General features: G+C 43.4%; 1 protein-coding gene across 2 annotated transcripts; it reads left to right on the top strand.

Moving 5' to 3' along the window:
- Positions 1–3672: 3672 nt before the first annotated feature.
- Positions 3673–26037, top strand: LOC144726315 (elastase-1-like). Of its 2 annotated transcripts, XM_078604913.1 has the most exons (8): positions 3674–3783; positions 3901–3998; positions 7814–7917; positions 8134–8256; positions 14914–15050; positions 23333–23475; positions 23715–23867; positions 25356–26037. In XM_078604913.1, exons 1-8 carry the CDS (start codon positions 3744–3746, stop codon positions 25371–25373), a joined length of 816 nt encoding a protein of 271 aa, XP_078461039.1. In that variant the 5' UTR covers positions 3674–3743; the 3' UTR covers positions 25374–26037. The 2 variants fall into 2 exon arrangements, with proteins under 2 accessions (XP_078461040.1, XP_078461039.1); XM_078604914.1 differs by lacking the exon at positions 23715–23867 and having other exon boundaries at positions 3673–3783.
- Positions 26038–27731: the final 1694 nt, after the last annotated feature.

Consider the following 27731-nt stretch of genomic DNA (forward strand, 5'->3'; position numbering starts at 1 on the left):
CCTTATGGAAGAGGTACGTAGACGACACCTTTGTCATCTGGCCACATGGCCGGCCTGCTCTAGACCAATTTCTCGTCCACATCAATTCCATACACCCAGCCATCAGATTCACCATGGAAGTCGAAAAAGATGGCAAGCTACCCTTTTTGGATGTCCTAATTAAAAGGAGACCAGATGGTTCAATGAGCCACTCTGTCTACAGGAAAGCCACCCATATGGATGCTTACCTAAAACCGGATTCCCACCACCATCCATCCCAAAAAAATTCCCTCATCAAGACTCTATACCATAGAGCCCAATGCATTTCCGACCAGGAACACATTGCCAGTGAACTAAAACACGTACGCCAAGCTCTTAAGGCTAATGGTTACTCCGACTACACAATCCGCAAGGCCATCACTCCAACCATCAAGAAGGATCCTGTTGAGGAGCCTTTCAAGACCATCACCTTACCTACATTGCTGGGGTCACAAAAAAGATCTCCAAAATCCTGATTAAACACAAGATCCAGGTCCGATTCAACACAGTACATAAAATCCGTGATCTGGTCCCGTCTGTAAAAGATGTGGTTCCAGACATACAGTACCCTGGCGTCTACAAACTAAGTTGCCTCTGTGGTAGCAGTTACATTGGAGAAACCAAACGACATGTCTCGGACCGCATCCGTGAACATAAAGCAGACCTGAAACACGGTAGGACAAACACCTCAGCCGTGGCAGATCACTGTTACAATTCAGTGGGCTCACATGACATTGACTTCTCCAAGACAGAGGTTCTCTGCAAGCCATCTGGCTATCATGAGAGATTCGTTCATGAGGCGATCCACATATACAAACACAGAGACAATTTCAACCGAGAAAATGGATTCTGGCTTAGCAATCATTGGAAGGACGTAATAAACCATTTCGGATCTTAACTGATTGTGTTCACGTTTACGGTGACTCTCAGACCGCGTTCCACTCACTGGCATTGTATTCTCCGCAGGGAATGGATTCTTTGCTCTGCTACTCTCCCATTCTCATATTTCGTTGCTGCCTTCTTAGTATCTTTCACACGACGGTCAATGGTACAGTGTATAATAACAAACAGTATAACATTTATATGCTTAATAAAATGTACAAAGTAATATATAGTATCGTAATTGTATGGTGATATATAGCAGTGTGATATACATTAGGGTGGGTAGAATAATACATAGTGTAATATAACAATGTATAAGGTATAGGGTGGTGTATAGTAATACAGTATATAATTTAATGTTGGGTTTGTCTATGGCAGCATATAGTACGGGGCAGACCTGTTTGATGTAAGGGAAAAAAAGTTTAGCTGGAAGCATATTATATTTTTTGCGACATAGAATTGTAATGTATTACTTACTGTTAGTAGCTCAGCTTATTGGAGAGTATTTTTAGTATACTGATGATACTATGAAGTTTATACTTTAGTTTTTTACGTGGTTGTTTGGTTGCTGCAGCTGCATACTATTCACATTCCTTCCCTTTGTTGGTGCTGCCCCTGCCCCCTTCCTTTGATGCTGCTAATCCTGCATAATGCATGGGCATAATATGACTTTGAAAACCCCCCGCCCACCTCCCACGCATTTCACAATTAGCACTATTCGCATTCCTGCATTTCCCATAAATATGCTAAGTTCCTCTTCAAATGCAAATTCTTTTGTCAAGGCTCTTTTCCTCCTCCCTCACAGCTTAAATAGACACTCCAAGCCTAAGACGTGTCATTTAGACTCTGTCTTATCGACAGACTTGTTCTTCACCTGAGGACGGCTGCTTGCGTTGTGGCCGAAACGTCGTGAGAATTATTTTATTATGTTTTATTTTTATTATTTTATTACTTCCCTTCTACGTGACTTTACCGAAAGAACCAAGAAGATGAATCCCTGCAGTCACGAAAGCTTTAAATCGAAATCGTTAGAATCGATTACAGTGGAATGTTAGCGATTGCATTTATTGGTAAGTGGAAACATACAATCTGCACAGCGGCCTAAGTACATAATTTCTCAGTTAAAAGTGCAATCCTAAAATTATTTATTCGCTCACTTCACCGCTGGCGAAATAGCCGTAATTACACGCAGTTCTATTGCGTATTGTCTCCTCTTCTACGCTGACCAAATATTGGACGAGGTGGACGTACCCACACTTTATCCCACCCACATACAACCTTGCCAAACGATTGTGGTGTAACGATTAATACTGTTGGGTGGTCAGCAGCAGTGGAGATTTAAGAAACGGCAATTAAAATGGGAGAGACATTTTCCCATTGCAACTGGCGTGGTGTGTGGGTTACATGCTCCGTTGTCACACCACGGAAGCTCCCTTCATTCATCAGTGAAAACGTTGATGTTTATTGCTAGATATGTCTCTACAGTATGTGCAAAAACACGTGTATTACCCGTTTTTTGTTCGGTTATTGTACCGGTAATGCAACAAAAACACAGATTTCAAAAACCCTCGTATGATGGTTCACAGGAATTCAGACGTTCCAAGCCGAGCAATCAGCAGCAGCCCGCAATACAACGCTCCCTACTGGAGGCGCTACGTTTGTGCTGCATCTAAAGCAGCCGTCCCCAACCTTTTTGTCACCAGGGACCGGTTTCGTGGAAGACAATTTTTTCACGGACGGACGGGGGGGTCATTATTGGGTCTTTCCCCCTTTTCAAAGAAGCTCCCCAGCGACGTTTGTTTTCTACTCATTTTGGCTAGGGGTTAGCTTGTGGGCTTACCAACACTGTGACTGAGACAAGTGCGCAGTGCGGTAAAGAGGCGCGGACGGAAGTAGTAAATAAAACAATGGGGACGGGCCACGCGCCGACTCACCGCTCTCACCTCCTGCTGTGCGGCCCGGTTCCTAACAGGCCAGTGGCCCGGGGATTGGGGACCCATGATCTAAACTTTAAAGAATCGGATTTTTAATTAATCTACTTATTGTTTTTTTCCAGAGTATACTGTACTGATAAAGCCAATAGAAAGTGGGCAAGTGTATATTCTCGTTTTAAATGCTCTGAAAGTTTGTAACCATTAAATGCTCTGAAAGTATGTAACAACATTTATGGTAAATGAACCGTAACAGAATTGTGCATGCTATGGCTAACGTGTGAAAACGAAGCATTTTGTGTGGATTTCACACGCATTTTGTGGCATTGTTGTTAACCACATATTAGTTAATCATTTAAGTATGACTAACAAAATCAGGAGGGGCGAAATTAAGCAGGCTAGACGTGGTTATCAGCAGCTTGATGGCAACAGGTAAAAACAAATTTTTACAGATAAAATAGGTGCACACTGCTATATACGTCCTAATTGTATTTCACGAATTGTGGTATTTTTATACTTTATAAACCTACTAGTTTTACTTCATGAAATAATTAATAGACTAACTCGTGCATTTACCTAAACTAGCTTATAAATGCAGTGTATGTACATAATGTGATATTTGAATACATTTTTTAAAAACAATGGCAATCAATTGAAAGTCACTATTCATGACAATGCGCTTTTGAATTGTTTGTATATTTCTCTCACAACTCAAAAAAACGCGCAATAATTTTTAAGTAGTGATGGAATGTTACTACCTACGACTCGTAAACCCGTGACGCCATGCCCGCAGAACATTTATCTATGAAAAATGTTTGGCATGAAATACATTTCACTTCCTTGTATGTCCATGTATATATAGGCTGCGCGTCGGTCATTTGACAGTGTGTTGAAAACCGCAATCAAGAAATCATGGTCACTCTTCTGATCTTCACTTTCCTGCTGAATCAAGGTATTCACATGTGTTACTCACAGTAAGATTAGTTCGGATTCTAGGTTTTTTTCCATGCAACTGCTAAATTATTTCACCAGGAGTGTTTATATTACTCGCATGCTTTTCTTTCCACAGCATTTGTCTCGGCTCAGACTTGTGGTATATCTGCGATTGCTCAACATAGCCGCATTGCGGGTGGTTCTGAGGCCAATCCTCACAGCTGGCCTTGGCAGGTATGAGATCAATTCAAAATTTCAGAATTGTGACAGTATCATCAGTTTCTTAAATGTAAAATTCTGCATTCACACCCGGGATGTAAACAAACAATAGTGTTCTTGGTCTACTTTTTTCAAACTTCACCACGTCGATCCCTACGGATTGATGAAGGTGGGAAGCATAGACATTCGAACATATAAACAGTACAATAATTGATGTTGTTTAACTTATCAACCGATGAACAAAAATGCAAACACTATTGTGAACATGTCCACAAGTGTGCAGTGGGTTACAAGTAACTCTTTACAGCTCTCTCCGATTATAAACAACACGGTACAATTAATTGACACATTATACAAATTTGTCAGCCAGTTTATACTCACAGCTGAATATTGATTTGCATTATTTACATTCTTATTTGACCTTGAGACAGCTAACTCGAATCGACTCAGTTAACCCGAGCTGACCTAATCTTCCTCAAGTTTAAGAACAACACATCTTCTTCTTGGTTCTTTCGGTAAAGTCACGTAGAATGGAAATAATAAAATAATACAAATAAAACATAATAAAATTATTCTCACGACGTTTCGGCCACAACGCAAGCAGCCGTCTTCAGGTGGAGAACAGGTCTGTCGCGAAGACAGAGTCTGAACGACACACCCCAGGCTTGGAGCGTCTATTTAAGCTGGGATGGAGGGGGCAAGAGTGCCTTGATAAAATAATTTACACTAAGTATTATTCTACCCACCCTACTGTATATCACACTGCTGTATATTCACTATATTGTATAGTGAATATGTATAGATTGTAATATTACACTATGTATTATTCTACCCACCCTACTGTATATCACACTGTATATCACACTGCTGTATATTCACTAGATTGCAGAGGTGTGGACTCGAGTCATGTGACTTGGACTCGAGTCAGACTCGAGTCATGAATTTGATGACTTGCGACTCGACTTGGACTTGCATAACAATGACTTTGTCCCACCTATGAGATGTGGACTCGAGTCATGTGACTTGGACTCGAGTCAGACTCGAGTCATGAATTTGATGACTTGCGACTCGACTTGGACTTGCATAACAATGACTTTGTCCCACCTCTGCTAGATTGTATAGTGAATATACAGCAGTGTGATATACAGTAGGGTGGGTACAATAATACATAGTGTAATATTACAATGTATAAGGTATAGGGTGGTGTATAGTAATACAGTATATAATTTAATGTTGGGTTTGTCTATGGCAGTATATAGTACGGTGTAGACCCGTGTGATATAAGAGAATAAAGTTTAGCTGGAAGCATATTATATTTTTTGCGACGTAGAATTGTAATGTATTACTTACTGTTAGTAGCTCAGCTCATTGGAGAGTATATTTAGTATACTGATGATACTATGTAGTTTATACTTTAGTTGTTTACGTGGTGGTTTAGTTACTGCAGCTAAATATTATTAACATTCCTTCCCTTTATTAATGTTACCTCTATCCCCTCCCTTTGATGCTGCTAATCCTGCATAATATGACTTTAACCCCCCCCCAAACCCCCTACGCTTCTCACAAGTAGAACTAATCGCATATCTGCATTTGCCATAAATATGCTAAATTCCGCTTGATATGCAAATTATTTTGTCAAGGCACTCTTCCCCCCTCCATCCCAGCTTAAATAGACGCTCCAAGCCTGGGGTGTGTCGTTCAGACTCTGTCTTCTCGACAGACCTGTTCTCCACCTGAAGACGGCTGCTTGCGTTGTGGCCGAAACGTCGTGAGAATTATTTAATAATGTTTTATTTGTACTATTTTATTATTTCCATTCTACGTGACTTTACCGAAAGAACCAAGAAGATAAATTCCTGCAGTCACGAAAGCTTTAAATCGAAACAACACATCTATGATGAACGCGAATGGATATTAATAAGGACCTGTAGCATTGATCACTAAAAGAACACAGGGAGAGTTGTGTTGATTCGGTTCTGACCTGACCTCTGCCTCCATTAAGCAACTTTTCTTAACTTTCTCTTCCCACTTTGTTTGATGCTATTCTTCTCATTTCCTGTCCATTTAGTACTCCCTAGATCACAACTGGAGATCAATATGATTATTTTCACACTCAGTCACTTTGAGGATGTGTTCTTCTCCAAGTCCTGTGTCTCTACATTGGTGTTAAAAAGTTAATCAGTATATTTACAGATGATAAGATACATTGTTACTATGGTTGCGTATATCCATGATAATACCTAGATATCTTGGAGTGGGATGATAGTGCACTGGGTTACCACAAAAGGACGCATCAAGGGTCGCATCTGCTGAACAATTATTCAGGTGGAGTCCGCTTTTGGTGGTTTTGTAAGGATTTCGTCAGTCTCCGACTATGGAAATATGCCTGTTAAAGTATTGACAATGGTCTCTAAAGTTGTGCCGTGTGTGGCAAGGTTAAGTAAAAAAAAGTTTAGTTTAAAGTTTGTCATGTGTATATATAAACTTGCAAGAAGATGTACATGTCAGGTTACATATGTGTTACATAGTGTCGGTGCTAGCACCAAGCTTGAGGAAGGCCATTGTTCATAACTCTCGTGGCTGTGTTCACCAGTGAGGCGTATCCTCAAAGTACATTTGCCGACCATCGCCTCAATTAGGTTGAATGGCATTCGATTTTGGCCGCCCAACGGCATCATAGGCTGCCGAGGACAATCATTGCTGTATCGGTTTCTGTTCAAGCTGAATGCTACCTTCTGTTCACAACAGCTACGGCCACTTCGAAATCCGGCTTATTCGAGAGGCAGTTAGGGGTCAATAATGGGGGAAATCAGGCAAGCATGCACATTCCATCAGCTTGGAAGTGGAGGACATGAGAGATATTTTTTGGCGACAACTGGAATGATTTCATTATTTCCGTATATTACCTGTCTTTGTTTTCCTCCTGATGATGATCGCTTGTTTTGTGATCGAAACATTGTGGTTTTAGTTTATTTTATTTTTTTTATTTTGAACCTATCTACTTGACTTGACCGAAAGACCCAAATAATATTAATTCCTGCAGTCACGAAAGCTTTAAGTCAAGAAATTAACTATCTTGTTTATTATGGCCCATATATTCGCAGGTTCTTTAGGAACTCAGGATAAAGGCCATCATATCCCTGTGCCTTGTTAAAACTGTATGGCCCTGAGGGCCCCTTCTACTTCAGTGAGTGTACTCTCACTAGATTATTGCTTCCGGTAGTTGACTCAAAGTGATGGCGAGTTGTTTCCGGACACTTGTTTGGTGCGATTGTCCATTGGTGTCTTTGAGCAGAATAGTGTGTGGGAATCCAACATATTTGCTTTAGGGTTTGGTAGTCTGTGCTCTGTTGGTTGAGTCACTTATGTTCCACAGGAGTTACCAGGCTTTATGGCTTGAGTGAGTAAAGTCCAAATCTGCAGTGAGGTATTTCCAACGTTCTCTTCAGCAGAGTTCAGGGACACTAAAAGTGCGGTGCCCTTATTTTTTTCACCTTGTCTGATTAACTCTTTGAAGAGATATTACATTTTTGATTGCCAACATGGCATGTATCTTTACCGATTCCCCCCCAGGATGTAATTTCTCGTGGCAAATGTCAGAATTTTTATGAACTTATTGAAGATTACAGGCTTTGGCTCCAGGTTCTTCATAGCTGGGACAGTTGGCCTCATGAACTTGTAGTTTTGAGGTTCAGACCTGCCCCTACTGGACATCTGTTTAAAGAGCTTCATAGCTCATCAGATTTTTCCAGTAGAAATAAAGATTTTAACGTGTATCTTTAAATGATTATCGACTTTGACTGCTCGATTGTATGTTGATGTGATAACAGGTCTCTTTACAATACTACAATTCAACGACAAAGGCATGGTACCACTATTGTAGTGGAACCCTGATCACCCCACAGTGGGTTCTCACAAGTGGCAGCTGTGCCAAGTACGTTTCTCATTTCCATTCAAGTTTTTTTATATTAATCATCATAAACCTGCTATTGTGTTGGGTATACAGATATACGTTGTAGATATTTTATTATATGTAGCCATGCTTTTGTTTCTTAGGATGAATGGTACTTTTTGTTATTTATTAAAAAATTGGAAGCCCTTAAATCAAATAAAAGCTGTTTGAGTTGCGTTGTTTATGTGATATCCGCAGCATGGCGTATTATATGCGAGTAGTGCTTGGCAAGCACAATATATACCAGCAGGAGGCTGGGGCAAATGTTGCAGAAGTCTACCTAACTGCTTACAATTCCGGATTTAACGACATCAGCAGTGCGTAAGTATTACACATTTACTTTTATATAGTGTCAGTTTATGTGTATCTGTGTCCATCCCACAAAAAAAATCTTTGCATGCTTTTGTGACAAATGATCATCGGATGACCACCCATACTATATTATGAAGAAGTTTTGCTGGCTGGCTGGAAATGCGCTGCCCACGTGCGCAGAGGGGAGGGGGCATGCGGGTGGCCAGCAGTGAGTGGGTATATGTAGTGTGGGGGGGGCGGGGCCGCTCGTGGGAAGGGGTGCGCGAGGAGGGGGACACGGGTTGGGGGGGCGACTGGGGGCGCATGCGGGTAGGAGGGGGGGCTGAGGGTTGTCACATGCAAGAGGTAGGGGGTGCTGGTAACGCTGGGGACGGGGAGGAACCTGGTACAACACAGGTACTTTTATATTTTACTGTATTATTATAATTTTTGCTGGTGGGGTGTCTGGAGGTACGAATTGTCACATCCAAAGTACGTGCAGGCAGCTAATTTCATGTGTCACTCGCCCCATCAAAACAAATGCAGTGGCTTCAATATTTTCTGAGTAAACCCATTTTGTGTGGTTGCAATTGAAGTCACCCACGTATGTAATGTAGCTCTCAGAGACACCGTCTTGTTCAGTTATATGTATATTTATTGTGAATAAAGTTCACCGACTCACTGATAACTTAACGAGTAACTGTGAGTGACTATATACACCTGGGTAATTTCTGTGACTCTACGCGACGCTCCCTGCGTAGTTGGCTGGCTACACCGGAGTGGACGCGTAGTAGTAACGGAGACAATATAACTCTAGCCTTCCAAGACTACAAGGTGCCCAATCCAGGATGATGAAGAAAGACCCCCTCCAAGATGACGACGGCGACGACAGTCCCTTGGTTCCCCCACAACAGCAGCCCAGAGCCCTGTTCCACGCCAGCTTTTATCGCACTCACGACCCGGCCATTCCCCTTTTCCCAAGCACTCTCTCACCGCATCTGGCTCTGTCTGTCTCTGTCTCAATTACTATTTACGACCACTTAGGTCCCGTGCTATCCTTACGTGACCCTGTCAGTGCCCGTCGCGTCAATTATTAGTAATGACCACTTAGGTCCCATATTACCCTTACATGACCCTGTTATGTTCCCGTCGCGTCAATTAGTAACCACGGCCACGGGGAGCCGAACTGTCTTTAACCCCCCCTTCCTCTCTTAAAAACATAGCCGTCCCGGCTAATACAATTCCAATATAACATCTCTTAGGCAGAACCATCCGCATAACACAATAACCAACGAACACGCAATGTGTTAGGACCGAAGAGCAGGAAGATAAAATAAGAATCCTACTCGTCAGAAGAACAAGGAGAACAACAACAACCCACCAAAAAACCCAACAATATAAATATATCTGCACAATGCATGCAACGAGAACACACCCGATCGTCACAACAACTAGTGGACATTTCGAACAAGTGATCGTCATTTAACACACAACCAGGACAACGAGGGCTTGCACTCAAGCCCGGGGGGGTTGAGGTCATCAGAGGCCTTCGCGGGAGAGGGTAACAGGTCCTCTGCCGGTGGCCCCTTGTATGTGGCGGGCCCTTGGGGTTTCCCCAATGTCAGGGATTTGGGAATTGCGGGTGGCACAACACATTTTCCTTGGTGTTTAATTACTTCTGCCAACCATCCCAGCTCGTCAGACACACCAGACCCCGACCGCACCGACACTGGGGATTAATTATCCATTCGGGGATGCACATACGGTTCTAAGCATGACGGGTGGACAAACCAGCGGCGACGTCCCACCTGCACTGGCACGCACTGTGGCCATCGAACTTCTAGGAATTCCACAGGCCCTTGACATGGCCGGTGCAATTTGGGTGACGTATGCAAGGGCACTTGTGGGCAGTGCAGCCATGCTCTATCCCCTACTACCCATGGCAATACGTGTTCACGGTGTCGCACGTTCTTTTCATTTGCGGCTTGCACCCTGGCAGTGTTTTCCTTAGCTGCCTCGCGTGCCTCCGCTACCCGATCCAGCGTGACCTGCAGGGTTACTGGCAGAGCAGGCCTCTTCCTTCCGGAGGCCAGGCCCAATTGGACATCAATAGGGTGTTCACTCTCTCGGCATTAGATAAAAAAGAGGAAAATCCCGTGGAGGCATGAGGGGCCATCCTATATGCCGCCAGGACCCCATGGATGTGTAGGTCCCAATTTGTCTGCGCATCATCGACTGCTTGGCAAAGCATCGATGTCAGGGTTTTGTGGAGGCGTTCAACCATGCCATCTGTCTGAGGATGGTAAGGCAATGTCCGAATCATTTTCGTGCCTAACACGTCACATACCTTGCGTAACAACTTAGATGAGAAGTTCCTGCCCTGGTCTGTAAAGAGCTGCTCAGGAGCCCCCTTATCCAACACATAACCGTGCAAAAACGCATCGGCTATAGACGCCACTGTCTGGTCGGGTAGGGGCCAAGCCACCGGCCACCGGGAGAAATACTCTACAGTGACCAGAAGGAATTTATTACCTTTCTGTGTACTGGAGAAGGGTCCCAGAATGTCAAGCGCGAACAGTTCATTGACATAGTGATGGACTGCAAGGGCGGCTGAGACTTTCTGGCTGGTGGTTTCCGGCACACACAAACGGTGCAGCCCTTAACGAGGTGGTACACATCTTCTGACATACTGGGCCAATAAAAGTCCCTTTGCAGAGTAAGCAACGTTTCCAAACCCCAAGGTGTAACAATTTATCTTCATGCACCTCGCAGAACTGTGGGAACCACCATGCCATAACGTTGCAACCCCTCGTCCCACCTCATGAGCAGGTTTTCCTTAAAACTATTCTTTAGACCTTCGCAGGACTCTAGCTCTTTTGTTCCTGCTCTGCACGCCACCGCAAGTGTAACAAGGACGTATCATACATTTGTAGCCGCCCACACTCGGCATGCGTGAGGCCCAACATTTTGTCTTCTAGCGCGATCTCCCCAACAGATGCCAGGCCATCCACCATCGCCACAACATCGGGCTGTTTGGCTCCTGGTGGCCTACAACGCCCCATACCCGTTGAACAAGCACAACGTTCCCCCCAAGGCAATCGGGATAGCGCGTACACATTACTGTGGCGTAACCCTTTCCGGTAAATCACCCAGAACGATTACTCCTGAAATATTTCCAGCCAATGTGAAAGCTGGCTGGTGGGTTGATCCACCCGCAAGGAGTACTGGATGGCCGCATGATCCGTACGGACCACGAAATCCCTCCCGTAAAGGTAAGGCCTATATTGTTGAACAAAGTGCACCATAGCCAAGAGTTCCCTCCTGGTTACGCAGTAACGTTGTTCTGCGGTCGACTGTATGTGACTCCCGTACGCCACCACCCTTTGATACCGTTTTGAACCTGTGATAGGACAGCCCCTATGCCTGTGTCATTGGCATCTGTGTCTAAAATGAACGTTGGCAAGGCTCTCGCGCAGCGCAAAAAAGGCGCCTTCCTCCCCTTCTCCTCATCTAAACTTATGGCCCGTTGCCATCAAAGCATGGAGCGGTTTGGTAATTGTCGTGAATTGCGGAACGAATCTTCGGTAATAGCACGCGAACCCGACAAAACTGCGCACTTTTCCCACCGACTTGGAAGTTGGCCAGTCGCGCACACACGCCATTTCGTCGGGGTTCGTCGCTATCCCAGAATCGCTCAAGATATGGCCCAAGTACCGCACGGAGGTTTGCAACAGGTGACACTTTGCAGGTTTCAACTTGAGATTGGCCGACCGCACTCTGGACAACACCAAGCACAACCGTTGCAAGTGCTCTTCAAAGGTGCATCCAAACACAATAATATCGTCAACGTAAATGAGACATGAGTCCCATTGCAACCTTGCTAGGACTAATTCCATGAATCTTTAAATGGTGGCTTGGGCAGAATTTAAGCCATCGGAAGGCAGTTAAAATGGTACAACCCTTGGGGTGTCCGGAAAGCTGTCTTCGGCTTGGATGACTCATCCAGGGGGAGTTGCCAAAACCCCGACAAAAGATCCAAGGTCGAAAAAAATCGAGCGCCCGACAGCGCATCCAGGGAGTCATCCATTCGCGGGAGCGGGTAAGCGTCCATGATTGAAACTTTATTCAATTTTCGGAAAGCGACAAGAACCGCAGCGTGCCATCGGATTTCTTTACCAATACAACAGGAGCACCCGAAGGGCTAGTGGAGGGAGAAATAATGTCTGCTGCCAACAAACTATACGGATTCTGTCGAATAAGAGCTGCCGTGCCCGTGTTAATGTGGTTCTACACCAAGGAGGTGCGACCAATGTCAAATTTCCCCTTACTGAACACCTCAGAAAATTTGCGTAACAGGGATCGCAACTCAGCCCGTTGCGCCTGGGACAACTTAGGGTTCCGACTTAAAGCTTTCGTGACTGCAGGGATTCATCTTCTTGGTTCTTTTGGTAAAGTCACGTAGAAGGGAAGTAATAAAATAATAAAAATAAAACATAATAAAATAAAATATTATTTTATTATGTTTTATTTTCCCTTCTATAAAATAAAACATAATAAAATAATAACGTTGGCAAGGCTCTCGCGCAGCGCAAAAAAGGCGTCTTCCTCCCCCTCTCCTCATCTAAACTTATGGCCCGTTGCCATCAAAGCATGGAGCGGTTTGGTAATTGTCGTGAATTGCGGAACGAATCTTCGGTAATAGCACGCGAACCCGACAAAACTGCGCACTTTTCCCACCGACTTGGAAGTTGGCCAGTCGCGCACACACGCCATTTCGTCGGGGTTCGTCGCTATCCCAGAATCGCTCAAGATATGGCCCAAGTACCGCACGGAGGTTTGCAACAGGTGACACTTTGCAGGTTTCAACTTGAGATTGGCCGACCGCACTCTGGACAACACCAAGCACAACCGTTGCAAGTGCTCTTCAAAGGTGCATCCAAACACAATAATATCGTCAACGTAAATGAGACATGAGTCCCATTGCAACGTTGCTAGGACTAATTCCATGAATCTTTAAATGGTGGCTTATGCAGAATTTAAGCCATCGGAAGGCAGTTAAAATGGTACAACCCTTGGGGTGTCCGGAAAGCTGTCTTCGGCTTGGATGACTCATCCAGGGGGAGTTGCCAAAACCCCGACAAAAGATCCAAGGTCGAAAAAAATCGAGCGCCCGACAGCGCATCCAGGGAGTCATCCATTCGCGGGAGCGGGTAAGCGTCCATGATTGAAACTTTATTCAATTTTCGGAAAGCGACAAGAACCGCAGCATGCCATCGGATTTCTTTACCAATACAACAGGAGCACCCCAAGGGCTAGTGGAGGGAGAAATAATGTCTGCTGCCAACAAACTATACGGATTCTGTCGAATAAGAGCTGCCGTGCCCGTGTTAATGTGGTTCTACACCAAGGAGGTGCGACCAATGTCAAATTTCCCCTTACTGAACACCTCAGAAAATTTGCGTAACAGGGATCGCAACTCAGCCCGTTGCGCCTGGGACAACTTAGGGTTCCGACTTAAAGCTTTCGTGACTGCAGGGATTCATCTTCTTGGTTCTTTTGGTAAAGTCACGTAGAAGGGAAGTAATAAAATAATAAAAATAAAACATAATAAAATAAAATATTATTTTATTATGTTTTATTTTCCCTTCTATAAAATAAAACATAATAAAATAATATTTTATTTTATTATTTATTACTTCCCTTCTACGTGACTTTACCGAAAGAACCAAGAAGATGAACTTAGGGTTCGCCTCACACAACTTATCCATCCATGCTTCGTCAGCTTCCACAGCATGCACCATCCCACCTACCACCGTCTCCACGAACGCGTCGCTCCCCGCTACCGTCGCATGGGCTAGCACTGTTCCCGCCTGAACCAATGCTGGTTCCACACCCACATTAAGGACTTGCAGGAACGGTTCCTGGTCTCCTCTCAACAGTGTTAGCACACCGACCAGTGTAAGCCCCCAGGTTACTGTCTTAGACGGGGTAAGGAGGACCCCTGCCTCCGGATCTGCTAGGTCCAACTGTCTGCGGTAACGCAACAGGACCAATGCCTGCGTGCTGGGCGGAATCTCCAGAGATTCCCTGAACAGAGCCTGAACTGAAATATTCTGCACTGCACGCCGATGCGGGGAGTCCAAGAAAAACATTCGTTGCCCCGACGGCATCTGAACACAACCTTGGTTGGTAAAAATTTGCAGGAGCATCCTGCAAAAAAAATCCGTGCCCAAAGAGGCAGGGCACAGCCAGCATCTTTGAAATCAACACTGGCCCGGATATCTCAATCTCTGCCCAATCTAATGCAGGCTTCTATCTGCCCTACAATCTGCCACGCACGCATTCACCACAGGCGTAACACAATGATTCTTGTTCGCCAGTTATTTGTTATTCACTGTTTTTATTTGAGTGTAGCTCTGCTGATATCTGGATTTAAATTAATGACATCAATTCACCTAGATGACGATATTAGTTCTGTTTAAGGTGACATGAAAACGCGAGGCTACCATTTCCTGCCCTACATTTTTGATAATAAACAAAATCGAGTGTGTAGGTTTCATAATTAATACATTATTTGTGTTTTACATACCTTTAGGATCCAAGCCACCATAATGTGTACTAGTTTTATATCTTGATGCTTATCAAAGATCTTCTCATTCTCAATATAACCCCTTTAATTGTGTATAGAAAAGACATTGGATTGATTAAGCTGAAAGCACCAGTGACGCCGGACACTGGAATACAGTTCGCCTGCCTTCCCAGTGACGACGAGCGACTGTCATCGACAAGCACATGCTACGCCATTGGCTGGGGCTCCAGAACAAGTAGGTCGCAACAACAAGGATGACCACATATACATTAGGCAGTCACAAGACAAATATGGAATACAGGATTATGATGTACAATGAGTAACATCTATCATCAATGTAATAATAGTCGTAATAATTAGAATGTATTTTACTCAAAAATACCTTGCCAATTATGAATACTTTCAGAAGAGTCCGCTATTGCAATGCTTTACAACCGACGTGCTGCGGCACACTGGCAGTTCTGCGGCAAAGTCCTAGGTGTGCCGCGGTATTTTCGAATTGATCAACACACACCGCAATAAAAATAATGAACACAAATATCATCGTAAATAGACGATGAAATTGGACACACAGATAAATTAAACAAAATGTCACACACACATACTTAAACACACAACTCCCCCCTTCTTAGTTGATTGGCTTAGCCAGGTGCTCCCCGGATGAATAATTAAACCCCAGCCTCACGTGTCTGCAGTTCGAATTGAGTTGCAACGAGGCCAGGGTAACACATGGTAAACAAGGAGACAGCGACACATGTGACTGTGAAAATTCCACATTTCCATGATGGCACCAAGTCCACCACTGTGGCTTCTCACTTGAGAAAAAGATTCTTGCACACACACACATCATCATGAGCTATGATCAATCAACGAATGGATGAAGGGCCCACAGTGATGTTTTGGTTAAGTGTGACATTAAGATTGAGCAAGCTCAAAAGTGTGCTGTGGAATAAAAAGAAGGTTGAGAAGTACTGCTCTATTGGAATGTTTCTACGACTATTTTTATTTTATCAGGTAAGGCCCACTGAGCAATAGCTCCTTTTTTAGAAGCGACCTGCTGACAAATGATAGCTCAATGAAATTGTTTATTGCGTGGAAATTTCGAGCAGCCCAATACTCTAAACGCATGTCGATTCTAAATGTGGAGTGAAAAACTGGAGGACCTGAAGAAAAATCCACGCAATCACGGAGATAACATGCAAACTCGAAATATGCAGGCATCAGGGTTGGGAGTGAACCCACGACTTCCTGCTTACCAGGCAAGGCAGTTAACATCGCCACCAGTTCCATCAAACGTTGTTTGACATGCGTTGTATTTAGTTTTGACCGTGATCGCCTTTGTTGTTAAGTTTTCCGCAATTTTAAAGTAACAAAGATATTTTATCCAACACTAAAACACTTTTTGTTGTCTCACGGCACATGGGCCTTGGTGGCACTGTGGTAAGAGCGAACAAATGGGATAGATGTTACTTAAACTCTCAGTCTGAAGTCAACTTCGCTAAACATCCCTGAAGTATCAATAAAATTATTACAGCAATACTTCGCCAACTGCGGAGGTTAGGTTCCTGGTAAATGCCACGGGAGGAAAATCCACGGTTGTTAAAGTTCAGGGCCTATGGGAAATAGGGGGTTAGGGATACCACGCCCACAGTCAGACTCGTCATAGCTTCACTAAGTTGCCTGTTTATGAACTAAACACCGAATAAAATATTGTAAATTACACAACATAAATAAACATTACATTTACTTTACATACCTTTATTATTCACTAGCGGGAAGTACCCAGCGTTGCCCGGGTGAAAAAGACAGACACACACATCGACCTACACACACTTACAGGCATTGACCCACACACACAAAGACATTTACTTACACACACACATATGGAATCACGCACACAGACATCGACTTAGATACACACACACATTGAGTTACACACACACATGGACAACAACAACCGCCAATCGCCACTAAGTGGCGGTGACATCACCACGACGCTTGTGCCAGGCTATGTGCACCTTGAGGCCACGTGAAGTGTCGAACGCCCGCTGGCAGCAGGTCACGGGGCAGACCCAGGTGCCACGGGTCGACTGACTGAGATGACTGGCTGATGCACCACCTGTGCCCTCTACTGTGACAACTTGCTGTGCTTTAGCCACACGGTGCTCCACTCGTTGTTGTGAGCATCGCTCCTCCACCCTCCGTTGTTGTTGGAGGGCGACTGCCTCCAACTGCCCAGTAGCGTCTTTCACGAGGCCGATCTTGACACCGCTGGTACCAATCATCTGCAAGTCCACTCAGCTCCACATCCTCCTGTACCACATCCTTCCATCTCTTCTCTAGCCCGTGCCGTGCCCATTTAGCCCCCTCTATCCGGCCGAACAAAAGCTGTTTAGGCATGCGGTGACTGGGTATGCGGGCTACATGACCCAGCCAATGCAGCCTTGTCTGTCGGAGGAGCTCACCGATGGGACTTTGCCCAGATCATTCAAGGATTTCTGAGCTCCTCACACAATCCAGCCTGGTTAAACCCAGGATGGATCGTAGGCAGGCCAGCCTAAATGTTTCCTATCGACGAAGATGCTCCATTAGGGCGGTCTACGTTTCGCAAGCGTAGAGAAGGGAGGGAATGACCGTAGCCGAGAAGACTTGAAGCTTCGTACGGAGCGACAGACCAGATAGCTTCCACACAGCGTTATGCAACCGATAAAAAGATAATTCCGCTCGACTGATTCTGAGTGAGACCTCTGCTGTCAAACCGGAGCCGGCCATGAGCACACTGTCCAGGTATGGGAAACTCTCCACTCTCTACACAACTGCCCCATCACCGATTGGGAGTTGTGGAGGTGGGTTGCCCGATGGTACAAAATACCCAGGCAGGTGCTTTGTTTTGGTGGGGCTGATGGTAAGGCCCCACCTTTTAGTGGCATGCTCCAGTTTCAGCAGCAGCGCCTCCAACTCCTCCTCTGAGTGAGCGGCAATTACTAGATCATCGGCATACATAACGTGGTTGACAAATAAGGAGCCATTCGTTGACCGCATCCGGGCATCGATCAGCCTCCCATTGTATCTGTACCAGATGGAAATTCCTCTGGTACAGCCATCAAAGGCTTCACGAATTACGTGGTCGAAAAATATGTTAAATAATGTGGGAGCCAGAGGACATCCCTGTCGCACCCCAAGGTGAACAGGGAATGCCTCCGACTCCCGGCCATGTAGTTTTACCCAGGCCCGCTCACCATCATGAAGGTCCTTAATGATCGTGAGCAGAGGGTCAGAGACTCCTAAAGCACGAAGAACAACCCAGAGCCCAGGCCTACTGATCGTATCCTAGGCCTTTACCAGGTCAATAAAGCAGAGATGTAGGTCTTGTTAGAATTCCCTACACCTCTGCTGTAGCAAACGGACAGAAAATATGGGATCTGTGCAGGACCACCCTTTCCTTAAATCACATTGAGGCTCCGCAAGCCTCTCCTCAGCGTGCCTAGCAAGGCGATGTTGAATAATCCTTGCCAGGACCTTTCCCAGCACACTTTTTTCAAGTTCAAGTTCATTTATTAGGTATAGCCCTGTGAGCCATTCAACAATCAAAAAACAAAAACACGAACAAAAAACATCTTAAAGTGAAAATGTGACTGAGTGCAAACAGAAAATCCAAGAAAAGACAGTAAAATATTGCAGAAAAAGCACCGTACACAAAAATGTGCAAAATTCCCAGTGGGATGCAAGTCAAACAACAACAACCACAAGACAACTTAGATTAAGGCCATCAGTCTAACTCTGTACTACAACAAACAAACATGGCCAAACCAAAAAACTTATCGAAAATCAACAAAATAAAGCCATAAAAGCAATGAAACTGTGGTCATAGGAACTGTGACCGAATTTTCACAATAAACGACGTAAACAACATGTACTACCAAACTCTGCAGCCATAGCTGGCTGCATGAGTCACTCCACAACAGTAAGAGCATCAGTCGGAGTATCAACATTTTTCAATGCACCTTTAAGATCAGCACACAAAGGAGTGAGATGCCCCTGTAGTTGTTACAGTCTGTGCGGTCCCCCTTCTTAAAGAGGGGGACCACAAGGGCACCCTTCCAATCCTGCGGAACCCGTCCAGTGGTCCAGACTTGTTATGATGTCATGTAGGGCAGTCTGTGCACAGACACCACCCTCCCTCAGCATTTCACTTGGGAGATCATCTCTGCCCGGTGCCTTTAGTACTTCCTCAACAGATGGCACCTCAGCCAGCCACTCACAGGGGGTGACTTCTTCTTCCAATATTTGAGGCACACATGGACTAACACACACACATGCACCTACACACACACACACACAAAGAAATGGACTTACTCATTAACAGGGAGCCACACACACACATCGACTCACACACACACATTGACTGACACACACAGACACATCGACTCACACATACACGTACACACACACACAAAGAAATGGACTAAGACGCTCACATGGAGCGACACACATACATCGACTCACGCACACATCGACTCACACACACAGACACATCGACTCACACGCACACATGTACTTAGACAGACATAAACATTAATAAATGTACTATTTTAATAGTAATATCTTATAATAATAATAATTGTTTTTTAACCTTTTATCTGGCAACAAAACTGACACCTTTTTTACAAGGAGTCATGTTTGCATTGACCACTACCTGCAGTCGGAATTCAAACAAAAAACATAACTCTGATAATGTATGCATTGTCCTTGAAATTGATTGGTCCACACCAGAGACAGCTTTCTTTAGAGCCTAGTCTCACATGGTGTTGGACCAGATTTTTTGCATTCCAACTGCAGGTATTGTGGTAAATGCAAACATGACTCCTTGTAAAAAAGGTGTCAGTTTTGTTGCCAAATAAAAGGATAAATTTTTTAAATCATATTTTGCTACTGGCAAATGAGGTTCCAATGGTGTAAATTCTTACCCCGAGCTCTCATACTCTGATGGTGCATTGTCTTTGAGTTGTGCGCCATTTGGCGTCATCTGGTCGAACACCATGTGAGACTAGGCTCTAAGGAAAGCTGTCTCGGGTGTGGACCAATCAATTTCAAGGACAATGCATACATTATCAGAGTTATGTTTTTTGTTTGCATTCCGACTGCAGGTATTGTGGTCAATGCAAACATGACTCCTCGTAAAAAAAAGGTGTCAGTTTTGTTGCCAGATAAAAGGGTAAAAACCAATTATCATATTTTGCTACTGGCAAATGAGGTTCCAATGGTGTAAATTCTTACCCCGAGCTCTCATACTTTGATGGTGCATTGTCTTTGAGTTGTGCGCCTTTTGGCGTCATGTGGTCCAACACCATGTGAGACTAGGCTCTAAGGAAAGCTGTCTCGGGTGTGGACCAATCAATTTCAAGGACAATGCATACATTATCAGAGATATGTTTTTTGTTTGCATTCCGACTGCAGGTATTGTGGTCAATGCAAACATGACTCCTCGTAAAAAAAGGTGTCAGTCTTGTTGCCAGATAAAAGGGTAAAAAACCAATTATCATATTTTGCCACTGGCAAATGAGGTTCCAATGGTGTAAAATCTATGTTGTCTACGCACACTCAAAACACGCAAACACATTGACTAACACACACATCGACTGACACACACACATATCGACTCACGCACACACACATGGACTCTCACACACACACACACATCAACTGACACACACATGGACTCACGCACACAGACACGTCGACTCACACACACACACATCTGGACGCACACACACATAATTATTTAAAATTGAAGTAACCTAATTGTTAAATATTAGTTGTGTACACACACCATACACTAGCACACACACACAGCGTCTGACACACAGAGATATCAACTCATGCACACACATCGAGTCGCACACACATCGACTGATACACACACACGGACATAGACACACACACGTGGTGGCAGACACGCACATGGCCTCACACGCACACATTGACCAAGTACATTTTTTTATCTTTGTTGTCAGCACACAGACATTATGAATGTAATATTTGCAAGTTGATTCTTTAAAATTCAGGTTTCTGTCAACGTTAGTTGAAACAATAATAAGAATAGTATTAATGACCAAGGTATTGAAAGAATATTAGTTGTGAGCACACAAAAATCAATGTTTTTATATTTTGAAAAAGATTATTAAAATAACAGGATTATATGCACGTGAGTTTATTGAAAGAAGCAAGAAAGAGAAAAATTAGTTGTTTGCACACAAACAGTATTAATGTAATATTATAAAGGTGGTTATTGAGTAAAGTTTTCTATAAATGTGAGTTGACAAATAATAAATCTAATAATGACAAAGTGATTGTTAAAAGATTAGTTGTGAGCAGGCAAACAAAAATAGTAGTCCGCACACACAGTTAATGTAATATTAGCAAAGTGATTATTTAAAAACTTGGTTTCTATCAAGGTGAGGCTAGGGAAAGAAGCAAGGAAATGGTACTTAACATTGCCGTGGTGAGGCCTAGTCCCGTGCAGAGCCCTTGTCCTCGCCTAGAGTGCGCAGCCGGCTGAGTGTCACCTTGGCAGGCTGGGGGCTGGGCCGCTCCCCCCGGCCACGCTACAATAATACTATCTAAGCGCTATGAGAATATCTAGGGGCTCTATAGTAGTAACAGGACGCATTTGGTTGGGGTGGGATGATGAGGACTTCACACTGTGAAGAAATAACCTCAGCGTTTTGTGTTTTAGTTGCATGTTTAACGCGAATGAAAATTTGTGCCGATCGTGTGTGCGTTGCTAGGGGCAACCCCTGTCAGCAGTGCAAAGTGTAATTTGATAAATGCTTATAATACTAATGTGTGCGACCTTGTAGAGTGTGCAGGCAAATTAAAAAGGCTGCACACCTCCGACGATGGCGCGTGTGGGTTGCTAGGGGCTAACCGTGATGAGCGCTGTGCGCATGCGCAGCCTGCTGCGTTGTCCCGCCCCGAGCGGTGAAGGGAAATAAATACATAATAGTGAAACTGAATAAATAAATAAATAGAGAAATCGTAAAAAAACGCTATTTAAACTAATTTAAAGGTGACGGACGGGAAAATGAAATAGCGCTTGCCCACCGCGGGGCTTATGGCATCGTACCTGGCTAATTTCTTTTCTACATAACCCCCACCGTTTGAGAGACAAATCCCTCGCAAACGCGCGTGCGCAAACAGACAGACAGATGGACAGACAGACAGACAAAAAAATAATGTTATAGGTAAGATGATGATTATGACAATGGGATGATGGGGGAGGGGCTAGTTAGGAGGAGGGGCTCAGTCCACCCACTTCCTCCGGGCCACAGAAGACCATGGCCCTGAAATTCTGTAACAATTATGTCACGAAACACAATCTCATGCCACAATGCAATGCTTACCCATGGATACTAAAATGGCCAGACCGCAGTTAGTAAAATGGTATACAAGTGTAGTGACGTTAAGGGTGTCACTATGGTGTTAGCGCCAGGCACTGTCATAAGAGTGCTACTGTGCGTCTGGACAGGGTAGTGAGGGTGGACCCGAGGGGGGCTTGAGGGACATGTGATGCTCGGTCGAGATCCTTCGGAAAAGGTCTCGAAGGGGGCGTGGCCGAAGGCGGAGCGAGGCCACGCTCAGGAGCATAAAGAGGCAGTCCTGAGAGCATTCTGGGCTGTTCTCTGGAATCAACACTCGGCGCTACGGCTCTTGGATCTTCGCTCGGCAACGTGGGTTAGCCAGCATGTTACTGACTGACCCGGTTATGTAGTTACCCTGTTAAGCCAAGCTGTTGTTACCCTGTTGGGGTCTAGTTAGTGCGTTGATGTAGTTAGCCCTGTTGGGGCTGTGTAATAAACGTGTTTTCTCCAAGTCAATGTGTGTGCCTCCGTGTTCAACACTACACAAGTAATACACCGCGGTTGGCAAATACATGGTTGCCGTTGGATTCATCTACTACTTTGTAGAAATTCTTCTGGTAACACCGTCTAAAAACCGGCCTGGTTAACATCACGATCGTCCTTCCACAGTTAATTACATTAGTACCAGGATGGAGGGCAGACTAACAAGAGAGGTACTGAAGTGGACACCCAAAAGTGGGTGACCAAGGTGTTGTCTCTGGAGGTCAGCTGGTAACTCTTCAACAGTTGCAGGATCTGACAACATAACCAATGGCCAGGCGTGGAGGGATCACCTGCATTCATCTGTTGTGTTGACCTTTGTGGACACTGCTGCCAATTTCCCAAACCCTGCAGCGGTGTGCACCTTTGAGGACATTCGTAACTTTGCACTATGCTGTTAAATATGACATTTCACCACATCATGGTAGAATTCCCTTGCGCCTCTCTTAACTTAGAATGCGTTGCCGTGTTTGGTGCAGCTTCTCGTGGAATGCTGCCTTTTAGAAAAAGTCTTGCGACTTGACTGCATACTGTACAATATATCTATAAATGAGATTTTTATATTGTAAGTGGGTTGTGACTGAGTGTTATTTGTCATTTTCCTGATATATTTTAGAAAATGGTTTACTTACCAGCACGCTCCAGCAAGCCAGCCTACCAGTGATTGATGACAACCAATGCAAAACAGATGCATTTTGGGGTTCTACATTACCTGAAAACACAACATGTGCTGGTGATGAATCAAGAGGTGCATGCGATGTAAGAATATTTCTTCTTTGAGTCACAATTTGTAAACAATTTACTGATTTGTTGTGAAAGTTTTTAGGAAAAATGTGCCCAAGTTGTACAGTACATGGATTACTCTGCTCAAAGTGCATCAACATATTTCACACAGTACAGTATTTGACAGTCTGACAGATGTAAGAATTTTGTCTACTCATAACTTCAGTTGTAGTTAAGGATAATGATTTAACAATGACTTTTCCGTTCGTTCAAAGCGTGATTGGGGTGGACCGCTACTATGTCTGAAGAGTGGCAATTCATGGGTTGTGCATGGCGTTGTTACATTTATATCAAAATGGAGTTGTCAAAATTACTATAAGCCAACAGTCTTCACTCGTATATCTGCCTACATTCCCTGGATTCAAAACGTAAGCTGCACACTTAAACAGCTAATGTTATGCATAAGCTCGTATACTATGTTCATCCGTTATACATATTTTAAAACAGTATTTGTACACTTTGAAAATTCATATATTTAATGGAATATCTCGTATCATTTGTTGAACATGGTGGCATACACTTATGATGCAGTACTTTAGATGTGAGGCTGGTGGCTCATACAGACTTCATCCAGACATAAAACTTGGACTGTAAGCTGACCATAAGATGGCAGTACAGCAAATGGATGCATGTGTAGAGGATGTCTCGTCCATCCTCACACATTCGCACTACACAAACAGCACGCATGCCTTCCACACTCGACATCACACACGCTGCACATGTCAATCACGCAAACGGGGGATACACCAAGGAAGGGTCAGAGGTCAGTGGTCACTGACGTCAAGCACACACAGCACACTCGGGCAAGGAATAGAAATTGGGGGTGTGAGTACTGACGTGCACGACACGCAATCAGATTGGTGAATGGATGACACTGATCGGATTTGTGAGGAGAAACGGATCGTAAAAGAGCGGGAAATTTCAGAAGGGTGATTGGTGAAGAAGGGCAGAGAGTAGGTTTAAAATGGAATGTGAAAGAGGAAATGGGGTTTGTTTGAACGAGTACTGCTGTAGGTCCTCAAGCTAGGGTCCCCACTTGTTCAGGTTTGATCTGGGTTTTACACAGATAGTTCTGTTCGGGTGGCGGGAAATGGTTAGTATTGTTTAAATTCTATTATGGTATTATGTGGTACTGTGTTGATAGGTATATGCTACCTGAGAAATGTCTAGATTTGGCCTATAGAAAATATGGCAACCCGACGTGAATCCCAGCGAGGGCCCTTAATCAATTTACATTTGAGACTCAGTAAGGCCTTCTTAGATAAAAAAAAAAAGTTAATTGCCAGTCATATGATGATCTTTTTTCCAAAAAAATCAAGTCTCCCTAATGTAAAAAGTTACTATTTACACTGCAAAACAGTAATTGGTCAAATGGATCAAGAACCTAAACATATTTTTGCAAACTAGACAGATTTTAAAGGGTAAATGCATCTAAATTATATTAAAATATAAAATGAGTTCTCCATTGACCCCATGTCCCCAGTTTTTTATAACAATTTACAGGGCTGAAACTACACTACGAAGCGTATGCAAGAACAATTTGTTTAATACCCAGATGTTTAGACAAGAAAATAAGAATGATTCATTTTATGTAAATATTGGGCCTGTGAAATTGTGTTATTGGATGTACAGAGTGGTTTCAACCATTGTATTGGCCTTTAACATTACAATAACATTTGGAAACGACCATTAATTCTAGATTTGAAGTTTTCTAAATGTTAATATTTTTATTTTCACCTACGTGACTTTACCGAATGGACCAAAGAGTATAAATGACCATTAATGTGTTGTAATATTGGTTGTCAATAATATTTCATAAGATAATACTGTATTTTACGTGAATTTCCAATGTGCAGGTGATGGCGCGTTATTAAACTTGGAAGGACATTCTTGTGGCTGATGAACTGTATCATCAAGATGGTCATTACCGTCTTAACACATACTGGATCATTGATATTTACATCATAATGTTTCTTGAAATATTAACACAAGCTTGTTTAATCTAATCTGAATCAACCTTTTTTCGAAGAGTATTTTGATCAAGGCAACAGAAAGCTGGTAACAATGTATATTCTTGTTTAAAACGCTCTGAAAGTTACGTAACCACATTATAGCGAATTAACAGTGAAATAATTGTGCATGCTACATCTAACATGTGAAAACGACATATTTGATGTGACAGAACACGAATTTATACAGTGGCGGTGTTGTTAACCACAAACTGATTATTTTATCATATAACTACGACTAACAAAATCAGGTGGGGCGAAATGAAGTAGACTAGACGTGATAATGTCAGCAATATAATCATGGCAACAGGTAAAACAAATTATTATAGTTAAAAGTTGCACACTGCTATATACAGCGATTTGTATGCCGCGAATTGTATCCCATAGATTTCATAGATTTAATATACTTAATGGATTTACTCATTTTGCTTCATGAAATCATTTACAAACCAGTGCATGTACCTAAAATAGCTTATAAATGCAGTTTCTGGACATAATGTAGTATTTGAATAAAGATTTCTAAACAATGGGTGTTGTGTGGCGTTTTATCGACAAAAGATACCTATACCAAAAAGCTCCTCTGACTCGTATGAATTGTAATTCGTCCTCTCTACACACATTAAGAGTCTAGGTAGAGGGTTGTAAAAAAATCTCCGTAAACCCTTTGGTACATGTTCCAGAGGTCCAAAATGTATGGATTTGCCATTTTACACCAGTGCGTAAAAATTATGTGGTTTAAGTATTTTTACCAACCACCCGACTATAAAGAGGGGAGGAGGGTGGCGGAATTGGACAGGGCCTCCGATTTCATCCCTTGCACCAAGACCTATGCCAACCACGAGGCGGGAGACATTGCCGAATGGAAGTGCACTCGACGCTTTTTACAAAGGTTCAAGCTTCAAATCCAGCAGCCTCTCTGATTAATACTGTAGGTAAGAAAAACGTAAAAAAATATTACGTTGCATCTGCTTTCACAGTGGAAGTTGAAGGACCCGTGCCGCCTTTCACGATTGTAGTTCATTGTGTGCCGGCGTCATAGTTCAAATTTCCTAACCCATCGGGATTATTTGGGTAGACCGCATAGCTTGGGTAATTGTTGGCACCGATTCTGGCTCTATTCTGGCTTGTATGTGGTTTCCCATGCCTCCGTTTGAAAGCGGCACGTTTTGCAAATTGTACAGCGTTGTGAGATGCAATTTTCACGAATTACGCTTGAAAAATTATACGTTACTTTATTACATTAACCATGCTATGCATCTGGTTGTCAAGTTAATTTTGTTTCGACAAGGTGAGAACATATAAGCTCATTTGAATGACCCTGGTGCATCAGTCTGCGAGTCGGAGGTGATAATCTCTCTATATAATCCCAATTGAGAAATTTACAGGCAATTTTCCAGTTCGGCAAATTTCGACCCTGACTATGGCACGCAATGACCTACTCTTTCTAATTATGTCAGGAGATCGTTAATGTCTACGAGAAAGCATATGACACATTATAGTTTTTACACTCGCAGAAATAATTAGGACGGCTGCTGGATTCGAACCATGAATCTCGACAAAAAGCAGTGAATGCGCTACGACGAGGCAATGGCATCGCCCTACATATCCTGCCCTGTCATGAACAGTTGTCTCACAGCTGAAAAAATGAGTTAACATTTTCGGCAATGAACCACAATGGACCGCAAAACAGATATTGACATAGTTGGAAACAGGATACTGTATTGCTCAATTTTTTACATATTTGATATCACTTAGAAAAACAATCTTTGTGGCAAAAAATATGTTTATAGCTTGGGGACTTAACAGGCTTCTAAGAATCATTTGAAGTTTGGGGGAACAAGTACACATCAAGGCAAAATGTCGATTCTTCAAGGGAGCCCATGGAGACGATTCAAGGCATACCAAATATGGGTTCTCTCAAGCTTCTCAGAACTAAACATTGTAACCCCACTGTGGCTTGAGGGACATCAATATAAATAAAATGCATGCATATTGGATGTAAATGAAATGCATGCGAGCATATTTCGCAGCAGTTGTTTTTGTACACCACTCTGACTTTCTAAAGAAACTCCTGTTGGATCTGTGCCACGAAATAGATTGCAAGACATGGACCATTAGTGGCCATCTCACATTACCACATTTATTTAAAAACGCTGCATTTATAGCACCATGCATTGTCATACTCTCTTCGGCACGATTTTAGCCCCCCAGGTATTCTCATTT

This window comes from Lampetra planeri, chromosome 23, assembly GCF_965212315.1.
Source record: "Lampetra planeri chromosome 23, kcLamPlan1.2.h2, whole genome shotgun sequence".
Classification (NCBI taxonomy): Eukaryota; Metazoa; Chordata; class Hyperoartia; order Petromyzontiformes; family Petromyzontidae; genus Lampetra; species Lampetra planeri.

Excerpts from the sequence above, each read along its gene's own strand:
- LOC144726315 (XM_078604913.1), top strand. The coding sequence starts at position 3,744 with ATGGTCACTCTTCTGATCTTCACTTTCCTGCTGAATCAAG. Across the intron at positions 15,051-23,332 it reads TGGCTGGGGCTCCAGAACAA|AAAATGGTTTACTTACCAGC; the intron begins GTAGGTCGCAAC and ends GATATATTTTAG. Across the intron at positions 23,476-23,714 it reads AATCAAGAGGTGCATGCGAT|CGTGATTGGGGTGGACCGCT; the intron begins GTAAGAATATTT and ends GTTCGTTCAAAG.